The following is a 19,596-nucleotide window of genomic DNA, read 5'->3' as shown; positions in this document are numbered from 1 at the left end:
GGGGGGGGGGTTGGCGGGGGCGCGCGCGCGCGCGCCGCTCAGTCAGAAGCGTGGTGACCCGGAGCTTTGACCCGCGGCCTCACAGTGGAGGTGCAACCGAGAGTGAAAGGCGTTTGTAGAAACTGATCAGTGAGTTGGAGGTGGATTCGGAAAATAAAAGAAGCTTTGTTTCGGCGGTTGGATGATCCGAGTTTAATGTCTGTCCGCCCAGGATTAGGGCTTCATGACTTGCAGGATTGTATCCGAGAGTGAAGGTATATACCACTGAGCAATACGGTGTAGTGTAGACTTTAAACACACTATAATGCACACTCACCTTCAACACCATGTAAACACAAACGTTAACGCCTCTAGTTTTACAAACATGCGCAGGTCCTGTGGTTGGGAACAAGCCTAATTGGCCTATATTTAGGCTGTCCTTTACTAATAAGGGGAAAAAATAGCAAGGATTTTATGTTTGGTGGCTGGATTTAACTATCGAGAGTTTTAGCGTGGATGAATCTGTTTACACGGCTTTGTGGTGTAAGAGTTTCATGCAGGTGGGGGGAAGCTGATGTTCCCGTTTTAAGTCCTGAGGGCTTCTCTACTTGGACGGCTTGCTGAGAAAATGCGCTTTGGTGCTCAGTCACGAATGTGGATATATTGAAGCTGTCAGTTTTGGTTCACTAGTTGCACTCTCTCAGTTGCATTGGCAGGTTGTTGGCTCAAGCCCCTCTTTGAGACGTGAGTACTGAATCCAAACCGACGCTTCCATTCAGTTGTGCCAGAGGCCCCCGTCTTTCTGTTGAGACGTTTCAACCAGAGCTGGCGATGGCCTACCCTTTTCATGCTTTCTCTGCTCCTGCAGTTAAGGCTGTAGTCTATACCGTTCCACCATTGGCAAGAGTAACTGTTGATATTTATTCCTCAGATGACATTACCAAAGTAGATCATCTGGTTCTGGAGCTTGCTGTGTATAAGATGTTTCCCGCATTTCCTAAATTACAACATGTTAAAACAGGTTCATAGACTGTGAAGCACTTTGGAATATACTGAGGTGACAAAAGGATAGCTGTAAATGAGAGTGCTTTGAAAACTGAAAAATAACCTGGCACGTTACCCAATTTGCTGCTTTGTTTGTAGGTCTGGTTTATCTCATTATGATTTGTTAAGAAGTAAATTATCACTACTTGAGGGTGTAAATGTTGGATATGTCACCATCCTGTCTTACTGTGGAGAAGTATGTTGTTACATACATTTCTACAACAGCAGAGATTCATTATGAAAAATGCTGACAAGTTACCTGTGAAAAGTAGTTTAAACAGCCTTCAGCAAAGGAGTTGGGGAAAGTGACTTAGAATCAGATTCCTTCGCTATTTTCCTGCTGTTTGTGCATAAGTTTATTAATAGCATAGTTACATTAATTCAGTGGCTACTCTTGAGCTACAATAGTTGTTTTACTGTTCATGTATTGTCGCAAGATTTTCAACCAACCACACTCTTACATTGAAGAAGCAGATAGCAAAACGTATCTGATGCTCTGACTTAAATCACCAAGCTCAAGAGTTGCTTTCAGTATTGTATTGCTACGTGCGTAGTACTTTCTGGTATTTGTTCTTGGGTGTAGCAAAGTGTATAATTTCAGTTTCACCTTACTGATTCTAAGTGTCATTGTTACTTCTACATGTCTGAGACATGGCTTTTTGAGACCAAAAATTCCCATGTTCCTCCTAACTTACAATCTAATGCCAGGGACTAGTCTAATGCTTGTGTCTCCATCACATTTAGCATTAGTTGTAGAAAAGAAAGCTTAGTCTTGTAACTATATATAAAATGCCAAAATAACATTTGTTTTAATCCTAAGGATTATTGATTATTGAAAATGGTTATATGTGGATGGACGCTGGTAGGTTTGTTATCTGTTCTTTTAGGCCTCTATGAAATCAGTACAATTTTAGTTAGTTTGCCGTTGGATACTTGCAGTATAATGTTTCATATATCAGAAATTAATAATGCTTTATTATTTTTTGCCTCAATTTTGTAGGTTGAAAGGTCAACTTCATTTGCCTTCTCTTATGCCTGGCAGGAAGAAACTGGTTCCAGCAAGTGTGCCAGTTGAAGGATGACCACTTCGTTTGTCCCTGTCCCCATACCAGTTGGGACTTCTGGAACAGCTACAAGTAGAAGTCGGAGGAGTTCTTCACTTCAGTCTTTGGACAGTGTATCCACCGGTTCAAATTCTTCGAAAGGTCAAATTAGTGATGTGCATTCTGGTGGATTTCGAAAAACAGTTACATCTGAGCACCTAGCTTCCACAAACTCAACAAATAATAGTCCTTTGCTACGAACTAAGCTCAATGGTGCAAACACATCTATTGAATATTCTTCCAAACCAGTGGAATCTGAAAAAGAGACTGAATCAGCAAACTGGGAAGAGAGACCTCCTACACCTACTATGTTGGGATATGAAGTAATGGAAGAAAGGGCAAAATTTACAGTAAGTTATACTTCTATCAATGTTTATTAATGAATATCTTTGTTCCTTGCCAGATTCAGTTAACACTGATAAGGTACAGAGTCACAAACTAACTCTACTCTAGCCACAATTGTCCAGATGGCATGGAACATCCGGGTCTCCCTTCTGTGACTTCAAATTGATGGAACAAATGGCTCACTTCATCTGAAGTTTAGCTTTTCATACATAATTAATCTAGTTTTGGGCGTTCTCTGTGGATTCACTGTTTCAGTATTGTTCCTTTGTCTGCTAACTCACAAAACCTGCTTGTTTTTGCTCGGACGTCTTTAAAAATAATTGCCATTGCTCTGACTTCCTCTGGCTTGCAGTTCATCAGACATGGCAGTTCCCCAGGGCTCCCCACCTACTTTGACCACGCAGATAAGTCAAAGAAATAAGAACTGAAAGTAGTGCTTACACAGGCAGAATAAATTTTGGTATCATTCCATTTTTTTCATTTTTTTTTTGTCCTGTTTGTATTATTGGATAAGTTAAGTATGGGAGATTGGGGATCTTGAGTTATTTTCACCAGCAGTTAAATTAACACCAACAAGGTACACAACCACAAACTCTGTCACTCTTGTCACAACAGTCCAGATGGCCTGGAATCTCCAGAGTCTCCCTTCTCTGACTCAAAAAGGTCTCATGGCTGTGGCAACAGTGAAACAGCAACAATTAGTCTTGTCAAATTCACAATCTCCTGCCCTTCCTGGCTCTGATGTGTAACACATGCTAAAACAGACAGACCTACTTCAACGCCAGGACGTGTTCCATTCAGGGAAAATATTGCTCGTTTCCTCTTTACAGAAAAATATTGTGTTCTGGACTATATACCATAAAGACCTGCTGTAAAAGTTAATACATCTGCAGTTAATCTTCACTTACCTTTTCCTTCATTGTTTATCCTGAGGGCAACTTCAGGTTCCATGAGCGTTTCTTGATCCTGATGATGTCATAATTGGAAACCTTTTAAGAATGCTCCCGGTCTACCTCAGTTTTAAAGGAGACAATGCACTCAGTAAGAGAAATTACATTAAAAGAAAATAGTTTTTGTTAAGTACATGGGTCATTACCAAACATAAGTAGATACTTGTTAGGGCCATGAGTTGCAAGTTACAGGGGATGAACAGAAGGTTGGAATTAGACTAAATTTGTGCAGTTATCGCCATTGAACTGTTTCTATAATGTAATGTAATGTTCTGATTTTAAAGCTCATATAGAAAGATCCAGTTAAAATGTATGTTCCTCCTTTCTACTCTAGTATTCAGATCAAATCTTTAAAAATAAATGAGTTTGAGGTTTGCCATCTTTGAGACTGTAAGCAAACTACATAGCAATATCTATATACAGATGTACTGTATCCTGTTATGCAAATCTTTTTGTCTCAGTTACTGATACAGAGTTTAATTTGAACAGTTTTTTTTTAATCTTGTTGCTCCATGAGCCCCACTCTTGTAGGCTTGTAACTCAGAACTTAGTCTTATTGGTTTTAATTTTAGAAGATATTGTGCATGTTTTCAAATACCTGTGTTGCATAGGAATAAGCATGTCAAATTACTATTTTGTGATTATATTGAGGCAAAATAACTTCTAGTTTAGAAACTGTAATATATGTAAAAGGTAGTATGAGATTTATTTTAATTGCAGTTAATCAATTTGTATTTTTGTATCTATAATTGTATGAATTTATGGTTTTAACATTAGCAACTTTATAGAATAGCTTAAATGAAAACCACATCCCCAAGATAGTTCATGAATAAATGAGGAAAAACTTTTTTTTAAAAATTATAAAAGCAGTGTGTTGAACTCATCAGGACAGAATCACAAGAGTACCAAATCACAAAGTGAACAACTATTTATACTGCATGAGAAGATGCAGATTCATTGACAAGTGGATTTTGATTGGTAGAGGTGTTGCCATCGCGAATGTACCAAATGCAAACAGTTAACAAAACAAGGAAGCTGACTCTGGTCAAGGAATTGTCATGGGTAAATGAGTGAATGGCTCTCCCCCATACTTATATTTACTTGAAATGTTATTGTCATGTTATTTTACTGCTTGCAAGGGACTCGGAATGAGGTTACATAGAAAGGAATCTAAATATTTAATAAATGTCAGACTATTTCTTGGAAATGCTGTTTTAAACTAGCTGTTCAGAAATGATGTTTTGACCCTTATTCAAAAACAAACAAGACAACCTTAACAGCATTGAAAAGTAAAATAATTTTTCCTCCAATTTATACCTAATTTCCCAAATTTAACTTGTAATAAACCTTCATTGCAGTTTCTGGATATGGAAATAGTTTGGAAAAGTCTTAGTGATTAGATCTTTCCATTCTAAAGTGAAGAGAGAGAAATCAACCATAATTCCTGCTTTTGGTATGGTTGAAATTTGTATGCAGTTGCAGTGTCCCTATTGAATCCAATGGGTTTCATTGTTCTGGTTTCGTTTCACATTTAGAGGAGCTATTTGGATGAATTACTGGCCATTCTCTGGCAAGAGTTTTCAGCTTTAGATCAGAGGGAGATATTTACAGCAGTCTAAAATATTTCTCTAATTCAGAACAAAAGATAAGGATCTTTTGTCTGAGGTTTAGCTGATAACTGCAATGAGGCATATAGACCAGAAACTTTCACAGGTTAGATTTCCTGGCCTAATCTGCTTTCTGAACTGTACAAGGCAGCAATAGAACTTGATTTTTTTTCTCTGGTAGTGGCCACAGTTGCTGTTCCATATCACTGTTGAATCCATCAATCCCTTCTGGAATTTGATTGTTGAGATCTCTGCTGAGGACAGGATTGGACTTGCCACTGTTGTCACAGAGTCATGTCACCAGCTGGTATTTATTGACTTAAAAATAAATATGAACCAATTCCTGTAGAATGCCGGAACTCTTAGAAACAGACAAGTATGAATATGGATAGGTGAAGATTACTAGTAAATGTTCGGAACACAGAACTGCGTACGATATTGATCTTCGTTTCCTGCATTTAATATAGTGGATCCATTTATTTATGATGACATTGATCTGTTAGGCATTAAAATATATCTTCTCTGCCTCTGCAGATAACTGCATGAACATTAGTTCTGGTACAATGGGAGAAGAATCATATTGAAGCAATTCTTTGTGGCCAGCAAATTGGAATGGTTTCACATGCTCGATTCTGATTAACTTTGCCTAGAGATCCTGTTATTTGCAATTGCTGATTTCATTGCTCACCTTTTTGTGATATTCAGGACAAAAAAGTACTCCTCCACTGCAGAAATATTTTTAAGAATATAAAATTAGGAGCTGGATTGAATTGATCTCAAGTACCAGAGATGTTTCAAATTTCTTCACAAGTTATTTGAAATTTCTATTTCATTGCAGTTGTGCAGTTGACCAAGTCTCCTAATTACTTATTTTTGTTTTTCTGTAGGCAACCTGAAATCCTTTTTGGGGATAAAAATGCACAGGGAAGGGAAATGGCTTACTTTAGAGGTGTTCAAAATCATGTACAAGTTAGAGCAAATAAGATATTGCTGTCAGTGGCAGAAGGGCATGGGTCAAGACCAATTTGGTCAGAAAAATAAAGATAAAATGCAGCACTGTTCCAATGAAAGATTATCATCTGAAGAATTAATTTTGTTTGTCTGCACAGATGCTGCCTTGACTGACTGAGTTTCTCCAGCGTTTTTATTCTTATTTCAGATTTACAACATACACGGTACTTTGCCTTTTGTAAAACATAAAATTTCATTTTAAACTTCAAGATTTTGAGATCTTAAATGCGTTTTCTGAAAGCATGGTGACAATAGATACTGCGCTAACGTTCCAGGGGAAATTGCATAAATTCTTGGAGGGAAAGCATTTTAAAGGATTATGGAGCAAAAGTCATCAAAGAGACATAGAATTGATGAGCCAAAAGGCAATCTGCTTTATCAGTGATTATTTTTTGATATTTAGATAATATAATGGTCCTATGAATGTTTTTCTTTTATTTATAAGTAGCATCTTAGTATTACCTAGTGTAAGCAAACTGTAATACGTAACCTTTGGATGGGGAAGAATGAGTTGATTTTGACTTGGAAATAGTGCGTTCAAGCAATCTGAGTATGTAACATAACTCTCAAGTAAAATCAACATGATGCTCTAATTTAATTTTAAAAAATGGTTTATGATGGTATTTAGTATACTTGAGGTTTTGTTTATTTGGCCAGTTTAGAAGTATATTTGAAATGCCTGAGGACAGGCTCAAGAACAGCTTCTTCCCCACTGTTGTTAAACTGCTGAATGGACCTCTCTAATTTCAAATCTAATGTTGATCTTGCTTTTGTGCACACCCTGTGCAACCTTGTATGCTTTGCTTTGTCTGTACGTCCTTGTATGTTATGATCTGCCTGTATTGCATGCAAATCTTTGACTGTATTGAGGTACATATCACAACAATAACTCAAATCAAATCTTTTGATGTGAGCTGTACCTCAGTGTAGTTTTGTTTCTTCCCCACGTCTAGAGCTCTGGGACATGGCTCCAGAATTTGTGATGATCTGCATTGAAATTACATGCTTTCACCTGAGGCAGTGAGGAAATAGTGAAATGGAAGATGTATGCTCCATATTAACAAAGCATACGAGATTGAAAAAGTATTCTTTTTGGAAGTGAAGTTCTATTTGTAGTTTGTTTTAATTTTTTTAAAATTTAGTGTGGTTACAGTTTTGTTTTCTTACTACTATGTTTTATTAATCATAGGTTTACAAGATACTTGTGAAAAATCATCTCGATGAGAACTGGGTGGTATTTCGGAGATATACAGATTTTTCACGGCTGAATGACAAGGTTTGTCATTTTCTATTCATCAAGTAGCGAGAGTAATAGAAAAATGATTTTGAAGTATCACTATACATTTACATAATATTGCCATTTCAGATTTAGTGTAAAATGAAGAGAAAATTCTTATGCTTCTGTACTTATTCTCAAATTCTTTTTTCACAGAGATCTTTGCAACCCTTTTCCTAGGCAATGAATACTTTTAAGGCATTGTTAGATTCTTGATTAGCAAGGCTTTGGGTGGGGAGGAAAAGTTATTGGAGGTGGCAAAAATGTGGAGTAATCATCAGCCATGATGATAGTGAAAGGCAGAGCAGGCTTAAGGGACCAAGTGACATTCCTGCTCTTAACTTCTATGTTTGTCTGTACGCAAGTTCAAATTTGTATTTCTCATCTAAAAGGGATTTATTCTACTCTAACTGAAAGATGATAAGTTAAATCCATGGGGTCATATGTCAAAGAAAAATCCTAAAATTGCTGCACCAACAAATGAAAGATTCTAATATCATTAACTCACTAGATGCACTGTCTCGTAAATGACTGAGCCATACAGATATTTTAGCATTTTGGTGCTAAATTGGCACATTTTGCCCTACATCTGGTCCCTTGCTGTGCTGAGTTTGGTGATGTGAGAATTGAAATTTGGATTGAAACAAGTTTTTAATCTTAAGATAGGAAAGGATAAATATATTTTTTACATACTTTCAAGTAGAAAGGATTGCTCCTCTCGATGGAAGGTGACTATCAAAGGAGAAGGGAAAGAAGAATTGGTTCCTTTGACAGCCAACTAACTTTCAACAGAATGTGTCATTTAGGATTCTTAGTGAAACTTAGGTCAGTGAATATCATTTTTAGAAAAAGCAATGCACTAACTGGAATCATAATTGCTCCAAAAGATGATGATTGTGGCTTTGAGAACTATCACACCTCGGGTCATTGCATTTTAAAGGGACTTCTGCATCCTTAGCACAAAATCTTCCATGTGCTGAAAATTAATAGAGTACGCTGTTTATTGATTCTGCTATGCCCCATTCACAACTTGATAATGTGGTCTCACCTTTTATCCCCCTCCACCCTAACATCAACAAATACCGCTCACGCTTGGACGTTGAACAGTTTCTCCGCTGCCTCTGCCTCCGCGCTTACTACTTTAATCGTGAGCCTAACCCTCCCTCTACTGACCCCTTCTCCCACCTCCAACACACCCCCTCCTCCTGGACACCACCCCAAGGCTTCCTACCCTCCCTTGACCTCTTCATCTCTAACTGCCATCGAGACATCAATCGCCTCAACCTCTCCACCCCTCTCACCCACTCCAACCTCTCCCCCACAGAACGTGCAGCCCTCCACTCCCTCCGCTCCAACCCAAACCTCACTATAAAACCCGCGGACAAGGGAGGTGCAGTTGTAGTATGGCGCGCTGACCTCTACATCGCCAAGCCAGACACCGGCTCTCTGACACCTCCTCCTACCGCCCCTTTGATCATGACTCCATCTCCGACCACCAAAATATCATCTCCCAAACCATCGACAACCTCATCGCTTCAGGTGACCTCCCACCCACAGCCTCCAACCTCATCATTCCCCAACCCCGCACCGCCCGTTTTTATCTCCTTCCCAAAATCCACAAACCTGACTGCCCTGGTCGACCCATTGTCTTCACCTGCTCCTGCCGCACTGAACTTATCTCCACTTCCGATTCCCTGGTCCCCAACACCTCATCTTTACCATGGACGTCCAGTCACTTTACTTGCATTCCCCGTGCAGATGGCATAAAGGCCCTCTGCTTCTTCCTGTTCCGCAGGCCCGACCAGTCCCCCTCCACTGATACCCTCATCCGCTTGGCTGAACTCGTCCTCACCCTTAACAACTTCTTTTTCAATTCCCCCCACTTCCTACAGACAAAGGGGAAGGCCATGGGTACCCGCATGGGCTCAAGCTATGCCTGCCTCTTCGTAGGATACGTGGAACAATCCCTCTTCCGAAGCTACACTGGCCGTATCACCCACCTCTTCCTCCGTTACATTGATGACTGTATCGGCGCTGCCTCGTGCTCCCACGCGGAGCTCGAACAGTTCATCCACTTCACTAACACCTTCCACCCCAACCTTAAGTTCACCTGGACCATCTCCGATACCCCTCTCTCCTTCCTGGACCCCTCTATTTCGATCTCTGGCAACCACCTGGAAACCGATATCCATTTCAAGCCTACCGACTCCCACAGCTACCTAGAATACACCTCCTCTCCCCCACCTTCCTGCAAAAATGTCATCCCCTATTCCCAATTCCTTCGCCTCCGCCACATCTGCTCCCAAGATGAGGCATTCCACTCCCGGACATCCCAGGTGTTCTCATTTTTCAAGGACCGCAACTTCTCCTCAGCAGCAACTCATCCCTCACAACCCCTCCCCGCAATAACAACCAAAACAGAATCCCCCTCGTCCTCGCGTACCAACCCAACAACCTCCGGATCCAACGCATCATCCTCCGGCACTTCCGCCATCTGCAATCTGACCCCACTACCAAAGATATTTTTCCCTCCTCACCCTTATCTGCCTTCCAGAGGGACCATTCTCTCTGTGACTCCCTTGTCCGCTCCACGCTCAGCACCAGCCCCACCCCCCCGGCACTTTTCCCTGCAACCGCAGGAAGTGCTACACCTCACCCCCATCCCAGGCCCCAAGAAGACCTTCCACATCAAACATCGGGGAAACCAAGCGGTGGCTTGGGGACCACTTTGTGGAACATCTATGCTCAGTTCGCGACAAACGACTGCACCTCCCAGTCGCCAACCATTTCAACTCCCCCTCCCACTCCTTGGACGACATGTCCATCCTGGGCCTCCTCCAGTGCCACAGCGATGCCACCCAAAGGTTGCAGGAACAGCATCTCATATTTCGCTTGGGAACCTTGCAGCCCAATGGTATCAAAGTGGACTTCACAAGCATCAAAATCTCCCCTCCCTCAACTGCATCCCAAAACCAGCCCAGCTCGTCCCTGCCTCCCTAACCTGTCCGTCCTTCCTCCCACCTATCCACTCCTCCCACCTCAAGCTCCACCCCCACCTCCTACCTACCAGCCTCATCCCTGCCTCCTTGACCTGTCCGTCCTCCCTGGACTGACATATCCCCACCCTAACTTTCCACCTGCAGTCACCCTCACTGGCTCCATCCCTGCCTCCTTGACCTGTCTGTCTCCTCTCCACCTATCTGCTCCTTCATCCATCTTCTATCTGCCTCCCCCTCCCTCTCTCTTTATTTCAGAATCCCCTTCCCCTCCCCCATTTCTGAAGAAGGGTCCAGACCCGAAACGTCAGCTTTCCTGCTCCTCTGATGCTGTTTGGCCTGCTGTGTTCATCCAGCTCTACACCTTGTTATCTTTGATAGTGTGGTAGTGTTGATTTGCTCTGATACTTGGCTTAGCAATTGCTACTTCTAAGCCCGTTGGACATCTAAAGGGCTCATGTCATGAGTAATGGTATAATTGCTTCTAAATTGTATGTGTTTGGCCATAACATTTAATAGACTCAAGTGTTATTCAAGATTGTACTGCTTATTTGATTGGTATCACTGCACATTGCATTGTGTAGATTGAATGTACACATAGCCATTGCAACAAAACATACATACTTCCCTTTTCTGTACCTTCAATCATCAAGGACCAGAGCAGCAATGTCATTGGATCATTGCCACCTTCAATTTGCACAGAGATCTGACGTAGATGTTACAATGTAATTAGTAGTTAAGCATCCTGAAATTTCCTATCTAACACATTGTGGGACCTCTGTCACAGCAAGGGCTGTTTGGAACGTGGAATGTGCAATTAATCTCATTCAGCACTGCCACTCTCAAATCGGGATTGCAGTTTGTCCCTGTGAACTGCTCAGCAGGGGACTGTATGTTAAAGAATTTGCAGTTGACTCCAGGGTATGTCGTGAATGCAGAAGCATCTCTGTAATCCAGGACTGTATTGCAGCCAGCACATTCCTTAACTTAAATGATTTCTTTCATTCCAGTCTTCCTGCAATCAGTTCTGTATTTAGATTGATGTTGCTTTCAGAAAGTTGTGTTTTTACAGAGAAATTGTTTTACAACTATTTAGAAAACATATTGTAAGGTAGATATTGAATATCGGTTGCACGTTGAGATCTTGAATTGCTAGTGTTAGAATTGTGAGGTAGCTTCATGTAAAATTATGTTGAAGTTTTTTATTCCGATGAACATAACTCTTCACACACTTATTACTCTATTGAATGAATTAACATTTAAAAGCCCCAGAGATGAGGAAACAGTCAGAGGAAAGTGTTTAACGTGGAACTGAACAAGAAAGCTGGTAATGCAGAGTTCGTATTTCAGATAACACGCAATAAGTGCATGGTATCAAAATAGACTGTGTATTTATCCCAAGTTTTGGTAATTGAGATGGTCAATACCTGTGGCCTTGTCAGCATTGTCTGTACCCTGCAAACAAATGTTTTGAAAAATCAAATGATATTCTTAAACTCTTTAAATTTTTTTGGTGCTCTGGTCAAATAGAATATAGGAAATAATTTTTTCTTGAAAATGGCTCCTTTTCAACATGAATTTGCTATGTTTTTATTAAGTGATATGACCTGATTAGCTGCTGTAATTTGGTAGGTAATTTAACTTTTTAATGTTAATAAACTTAAGTTATATAAAGATTGAATTGTAATGCTAAGTTCTACAGTATTATTATAAGGTTTCATTGCTTTAAGCCAAAACTTTCAATTTGACCATATCACTGTGGTAGAAATTTTTTGTAATTAGTTTCATTCATTAAAATAAAGTTATCCCTTTCCAGAGATTGTCTACTTATAAACAGATAATCTAATTCTATAAATCAGTAGTTCATCTTGCGTACAAGGAAAATAGAGTTTATACTTCAGGTACATTGCAGTGTGTCCAGATTTTAATTTTCTTTAAATTGCCTTTATTTTTAGACTGTCAATTTTTGCATGGATGGATGCAGATTTTTGACTCAGTGTCGATCTAATATGAGTAAGAAATTTGTTCAGGCCACTCTAAGGACATATTGCCAGTAAGAAATTTCATTTAATCAATAAAACAAAAAAAAACTCTTCAATTTTCTTCCAGCTGAAGGAGATGTTTCCTGGTTTTCGTCTTGCACTTCCTCCCAAGCGTTGGTTCAAGGATAATTATGATCCTAACTTTCTAGAAGACAGACAACTAGGACTGCAAGCATTTTTGCACAACCTTGTAGCGCATAAAGATATTGCTAACAGGTAGCGTAATCTTTGTATACATCATGCCTAATGTGCATAGCTTTTGCAACATTGTAGCTATGACTACACCATAAAAGCATTGATAGTAAGAGCTGAGCATCCAGAGTTTGTGAAAGGTACCAAGGAATTGCAAATCTATTTTTATAGCAATAGTCTGGATCATTGTACATCGACACAGCTCTGTTAAAGCAAATAGTCCCATTCTTCACAGAGCAGTGATTGGGCAAAAGGAGTATTTCAGCTTGTTTGCTGTTCAACTTAATATTCTTCAGCTGTTTGACCTGATAGAACTTCTGTTAATTTTTAAAAAAGACATTTTGTTTAAAGTTTTTGATCTTGCACTCACAAGGAGATCTCGCAAGAATATCTATTTAATGGGAATAACAACACTTCCACTGCATGAGAGGAAAGTGCAGATTGGTTGACAAGTGGGCTATGGTAGAGGCATCACCATGGAGGATACACCAATGAATTATTGACAGTTAACAGCCAAGTTTTATTTAAATTTTAAACCATGTAAGTTAGCTTGATTTAGACAAGGCATTGTCCTGATAAATGAACTAGTGAATGGTTTGGTTTGTTTAGTGAATGGCCTGTTTTGTTGAGTTGAAATAGGTGCTGTATGTGTATACGCTCTTCCAGTCTGCAAAGAGCATCCAATACATGCAAGTGCACCATATTGTGAACCTGACTGAACCTGTCAGCAAATTTCTTTGCATGTTCGGGACTATGCAACAAATGTCCAATTGCAGAATCCTATCCATTTTTTAAAAACCTGATCTGCTATCCTGCTATTTCTGCAATAATATTAAATTGTTTCAAATAACCATCATCAGGAAGGATATGACAGTTGAGAGCAGTAAAACAAAAGAGCAGAGAGAGACCAGCTTTAGCAGGTAGTTCTACAACATCTAACTAATTCTGTCTCTTCAAAGTTATAGCCCAGAGACACTTGGAAATGCAAATACACCAACGTGCATGTGACAGACAGAGAAAGACCAGCTTGCACTACACCACATTGTCTGGACTATCATGGCCAAACTCCTCGTTTCTGCAGCTATATCATGCATGGGCATTCAAAAACAAATAGAGGAAGAAAAATCGCAAACTATTTCTCTGATTCCTTCAGCTGATCAAACTCAGGAGATAGTGAGGAACAAAAGACACTTACCTGCCTTTATAACCTAATCTCTGATCTGTCTTGAAATCATGCAGAGGGTCAGTAACTTTAATAAATAGTTGGAGGCACTGCATTCTGCAAAGGCTGTGGACCCTGACAACATTCCAGCAATTGCACTGAAGACTTGTGGTGCAGAACTTGCTGCTCCTCTAGCCAAGCTGCTCCAATACTGGTATCTACCCAACAATGTTGAAAATTGCCCAGTTGTATCCTGTACATAAAAAGCAGGACAAATCTTACCCAGCCAAATATTGCATCATCAGTCTACTCTTGATCATCAGTAAATTGATGGAAAGTAAATTGTTCAGTAAATTGATCAAAAGTGCTATAAAGCAGTACCTGCTCAGCAACAATCTGCTCAGTGACACCCAGGTTGGTTTCCACCAGGGCCACTCAACTCCTGACCTCATTATAGCTTTGGTTCAAACATGGACAAAAGAGCTGATTTGAGGGGAGAGAGTGACTGCCCTTCACAACAAGGCTGCGTTCTACCACGTGTGACATCAAGGAACCCTGACAGAACTGGAATCAGTGATTATTGGTGCAAACTCTCCACTGGTTGGAGTCATACCTGACACATACGAAGATGGTCTTGGCTGTTGGAGGTCAGTCTTCTTAGCTCCAGAACATCTCTGCACAAGTTCCTCGGGGTGGTGTCCTAGACCCAACCATCTTCAGCTGCTGCTTCAATGACCTTCCCTTCATCACAAGGTCAGAAGTAGGGATGTTCACCGATGTGCTGAACATTGTGCAATCAATTTGTGGCTCCTCAGATGATGAAGCAGCCCATGTTCAAATGCACCAAGATCTGGACAATATCCAGGCTTGGGCTGAAAAGTGGCAAGCAACATTCGAGTCACAAATGCCAGACAATCACCATCACCAATAAGAATCAAGCTAACCGTGACCCCTTGATATTCAGCAGTGTTACCATTACTGAATCCCCTACTATCATCATCATCATCCTGGGGGTTACCATTGACCAGAAACCCAACTGGACTCCCCACAAACATAGTGGCTACAAGAGCAGGTCAGAGACTGGGAATACTGTGGCAAGTAACTCAACTCCTGACTCCCCAAAGCCTGTCCATCATCTAGGAGGTACAAGTCAGGAATGTGATAGAATACTCACAATTTGCCTGGATGAGTGCAGCTCCAACAAAACTCAAGAAGCTTGATACCATCCAGGACAAAGCAGCCCTGCTTAATTGGCACTACACCCACAAGCAGCCACTCCCTCCACCAGCGAAGCTTAGTAGCAGCAGTGTGTACTATTGACAAGATGTGCTTCAGGAATTCACCAAAGATCCTCAGACAGCACCTTCCAAATCCATGACCACTTCCTTTTAAAAGGACAAGGGCAGCAAATACATGGGAACACCACCACCTGCAAGTTCCCGTCCAAGCCACTCACCATCCTGATTTGAAAATATATCGCTGTCCCTTCAGTCTTACTGGGTCAAAATCCTGGAATTCCCTTCCTAATTGCATTGTGGGTCAACCCACAGCAGGTGTACTGCAGCGATTCAAGAAAACAGCTCACCACCACCTTCTGAAGGGCAACTAGGAACAGGCAATAAATGCTCCTCAGCTAGAGACGCCCACATCCCACAAATGAATTAACAAGAAATCCAAGCCATAAAAACATTCTGTGTTCAATTTCTAGAAGAGGAATCCAATCTATTTCTGCTCCTACTTAGTTGAAACTTGTATCTTTTATTCCGCCCTATCTGTTAAACTGAATAATCAAACATGATGATTTTTTGATTTTGGTGATATCTTCTTTCCTATCCCACTGTCTCAATATTAACATAAGCTGCTTGAACAATAATGCTGCATGAATTCAGGTGCGAATATAAGGCTCATTTAAGACTACATTTATTAACAGAAGAAATTTTCAACTCTGGTACATTTGTTTTTAATTCGCTATGATTGATATGTTCAGTTTTGGGCTTTTTAAAAGTTTACTGAGTAGTCAGATTAAATTCTTTCACCTTGTCTCTAATGGTTTCAAGCCCCATTTTATTGAACTAAATTGGTTTCTTTTAGGGCCATTCTTTTATAAGAGGGTTTCAAGAATGTTCTACAGACTCATCTGGGTTTTGGAGGAAGCACTGTTGCCCTTAAGTCAAGATACTAACTAAGCTGAATAGTTAGCCCCTTGAAAGCAGCAGTGATTAAACACAAGAATTAGTTCTACTTTTCATATTGGAGCGTAGAATAAACGTAGGCATGTTTAAATTCATTGTCAGTGCTGTTTGGATCACAAAGTATTTGTTTCACATTTTAACAGTGACAAACTTGTTTGATTTTAGTTTAGCTACTTTTTGTTGAGTACTAGCATTTTTATTTGTTGTAACAAAATTGAGACCCTTTCTTTCAGCTCTGACTTTAGAGTAAAGGGAATTGAACCTTTTGCATGTGCTCAGTACACAGTAGAGGGAACTATGCTGTAGAGACTCTTGATCATATGGAACCAGACCCTGGGTTTGTAGAAATCTGAGTAAGTTGGCCTCTCTAACAATCCTGTTTATAGGGCTACATTCAGTAAAGCCTTTTACTGTTCACTCAGTACTGTCGATCTCCCATTAGTACGTGATGTCAACAGAAACCAGAACCATGGAACTAATGGGAGGTAGTATGAGCCTGAAGTGAAGACTAATGACAATAAATCACAAGACCAGGCCAGCAGTCTAAACAGAGGCATGGTGAAAATACTTAAAATGAAGCTTAGCAGAAGTAGGGTTTGGCAAATGACAGACTTTAAGGCACACTGATGTCAGTAGAATAGGAAAGCCCGCGCAGAAACTGAAATTACGGAAGTCCCATGCAGAGCTACAAGGAGAAATCAATTTGCCACAGTAAGTAAAGTATTACAGAAACAAAACTACTTTGAGTTGGGGAAAAAAACAAGCATTCTGAAAATATGCTGATGCTAGTTGCATGAAGAAACAGGATACAATTTGAGTCACAAAAGAATTCTACTGGAAGGAACGCAACTCGGTCAGTTTTATGGAGAGTTGCAAGTACAAAGGGAGACACCAGCTAAGATTTTAGCAGTAGCACCAAAAATTAAACACTAACCACTGCAGTCTGCAGGCGTCCCAGCAGTAGGGGATGTGGAGTGGCAGGGTGAACATTTCCTGTGGCCTGCATCATGCCAAAAAATAATTCAACTTTATTGATAGGATAAGCCCGCAGGGCAAAATTTATTAGGCACCAATGAAAGACAAGGACAGAGAAACTAGCTTTAAATTGGATGCTGAAGTATATGCATCAATCCTTCTGAGTGATGGACGATGGTTATAGTCAGGAATCCTCTGTCGATATTCTATTAAATTTTGGGGGCTTGGTAAGTACTTGAACTGGAGTACGATGCCAAATGCACAGTGCACTTCACTACAATAAGGATAAGATTATGAAAACCTTGTAAGTAATTCTTAATAATTATGCTTGTTTATGAAGCAGAGAAGCTTGAATAGCTTTAGAAATTCTGTGGTTAGCATACACTGAAGACCTTCAGTATTAGTATTGCCAGAACAGAATCTCAATTTTTCCCAACAAACTGGATAAAGCAGTAAAAAGAGGGTGATGGCCAGCCACCAGAGCATTCCAGATATAGTTTGCTCCTTCAGAACATTGTTAGCGGCAGAAACTGGCATGCGAGTCATTAATTTACTCGGATTCAAAATTTCCATGGATTTAAGGGACATTGTTCTGTTTCTTTCAAAGGGTATCAGTCTTTTTGTGAAGCATATATTAAAAAAAAAAGTTATTCAGTTACTGGAAAGAACCTACCCAGAAGATGCAGTAACTGCAGTCAGGTGAAATTCCTCCCAGACCAGGTAGCTAGATCTCTGCTTGGAAGCAAGAAAGTAACATTGCACTTATTTAATCATTAACAACAGCAAGTGAAGCTTCAGAAACTTCTACAGATCCTTGATATTATGCACAGAAGAAATCAATATGAGCATATCCTGTCTAGAGCAAACTTTCAATCCCCAGCAAAGGCCCAACCAAGGAGTACAACAAATTAAAGTAAGGAATGAATTTTCCAGAGTGGTAGAGATTCCTAAGCTCAAAGAGATGCATGTTAATATTTATTTATGTAGAAATTGTTGCTCTTCATAAATGGCAGCTGGAGGCTGCAAGGATAATCCATCAGACAGCCAAGAGGGAGCTAGGGTTTTCTGTGGCCCAAGCATACACGTTCGGATAGTTGAGCCCCTGGAGAGGAAGGTTGGATAAATATAGATACAGGAATGAGCTAGAAAGCACAGAAAACAAATTGGCATATTCAAACTACCTCTATAAGACAAAGGAACTAAAGTCCAGTTATTAGCAGTCAAGCATCAGAATTAACCTCATGAGGCTGAAATCAAAAGCCTTGCTCTCTGCAACAGAATCTGTTGGACAAAGAAGCCTCTTTATTGCAGATGTGTTCAAAACTCCAAGATCACAGTGAATGCTGAATTGAACAAAAATCTCACCTACAGTTAATGAGCCATTCCTTTTGGTCTTTCGAAAAGAAACACTGGGTTTCCATTATTAATTATGGAGATTACATACAGAAGGAAGTTGTTTTCCAGTAGTTTTGCATATCGGAATACCATGCAATTTTTGTATTGCTTCTGCTTTGGCAGTTTATTCTGTTATCCATGATCATACAGATCTTTATCATGGATTCCCTGTGATATCCCTACTTGTTCCTCCAGCAGGCTCGTGCTGCAGCGAATATTAACATGATACCAGTGCTGACAGAAAAATAAATTTTTGTCCGAGAAACACTATAGAAGTCTTCCATCCCTTGCCCCCAGCATAATCTTCAACATACCCTTTATTGCTTTTCTCACTTGCATTCATCCCCAGATCAGAGTGCAAAGCAGGTAGAAACAAGTGAGTTGGTTTTCTTAGATTGTCCTTTGGTTGCTACATTCCAGTCTTTATGTGGATCATGGCCCAAACACCAGCCATCATAAGAGAATATCATTATGCTTGCCCTCCAAGGAAATGACTAGAGAGCAGATATATTGATGAGGTTATGGATATGGAAAGATTTCAAACAGTAAATTAGCTTGCACTAAGTTATTAATACCATTTTAAGTACATATACTTATCTGAGATTTCTTAACTTTTTTGCCTGTGTGTTATTCTAAGCAAGCTTAAATTTTAAATTGTATTTCTTGTGTTCTTGATGGCTAGGCATAAACTAGGGAAATAGATGAACTTGGGAATGAGAATTGTTGCTGAGAAAGCATCAATGTAGAGAATGTTAGTTTAATTGAAACAGAGGATGTGTGAGGTAGAAATGGGGGATTTGAAAGGCAGAGTGGAGAAAAAATATAAATGAATAGTAATTGGTGACAAAACAACATTTAAGATAAGATCATGAGAGAACTTGAGCCCAGAGCATTCATTTGAGGTTACCATTCCTCTTAAAGAAATATTGACTACCATGTTTTTTTTTACCACTTTTGCTCATGCACATGGTCATTGTGTGAATTTAATGTTTATGGATCTTGTTGGAAATTGATTTTGTTGCAGATCAACCTTCTCTACTAAAATAATTTCATTGTTTCAGCACTTCAGTGAGAGAGTTTTTATGTCTGGATGATCCACCGGGCCCCTTTGACAGCCTAGAAGAGAGTAGGGTAAGTTTTTAGCTTAATTTTCTAGGGAGTAAATGGAACACAGCAAAAGAACAAATGGTTTCTGTGCACAGTAGTATTATTGTTTCTACACAGATTGAAACATTTGCAGAAGAAAGCAGGAATGCTGGGCATGGTTGAATTTAATACAATAGAGTTACATACAATTTGATGTTGAATTCCTCTACACAAGATGACC

At 39.9% G+C, this 19,596-nt stretch overlaps 1 protein-coding gene across 3 annotated transcripts in view; it reads left to right on the top strand.

Moving 5' to 3' along the window:
• snx16 (sorting nexin 16) overlaps positions 1-19,596 on the top strand; it is a 39,772-nt gene that overhangs the window by 1,205 nt on the left and 18,971 nt on the right. Inside the window, exons 1-5 of one of the 3 annotated variants that reach the window (XM_020519920.2) lie at positions 34-254; positions 2,024-2,476; positions 7,229-7,315; positions 12,421-12,569; positions 19,331-19,400. In XM_020519920.2, the coding sequence (XP_020375509.2) occupies positions 2,102-2,476; positions 7,229-7,315; positions 12,421-12,569; positions 19,331-19,400 (681 nt within the window). In that variant the 5' untranslated portion in view covers positions 34-254; positions 2,024-2,101. Of the gene's footprint in view, positions 1-33; positions 255-2,023; positions 2,477-7,228; positions 7,316-12,420; positions 12,570-19,330; positions 19,401-19,596 lie in introns of those variants that run through there. The other 2 variants (XM_048595893.1, XM_048595892.1) reach the window with 2 other exon arrangements.

The sequence above is a fragment of the Rhincodon typus genome, chromosome 4 (assembly GCF_021869965.1).
Source record: "Rhincodon typus isolate 14 chromosome 4, sRhiTyp1.1, whole genome shotgun sequence".
NCBI classification, from domain to species: domain Eukaryota; kingdom Metazoa; phylum Chordata; class Chondrichthyes; order Orectolobiformes; family Rhincodontidae; genus Rhincodon; species Rhincodon typus.
This window is presented reverse-complemented; position numbering and strand designations above follow the sequence as displayed.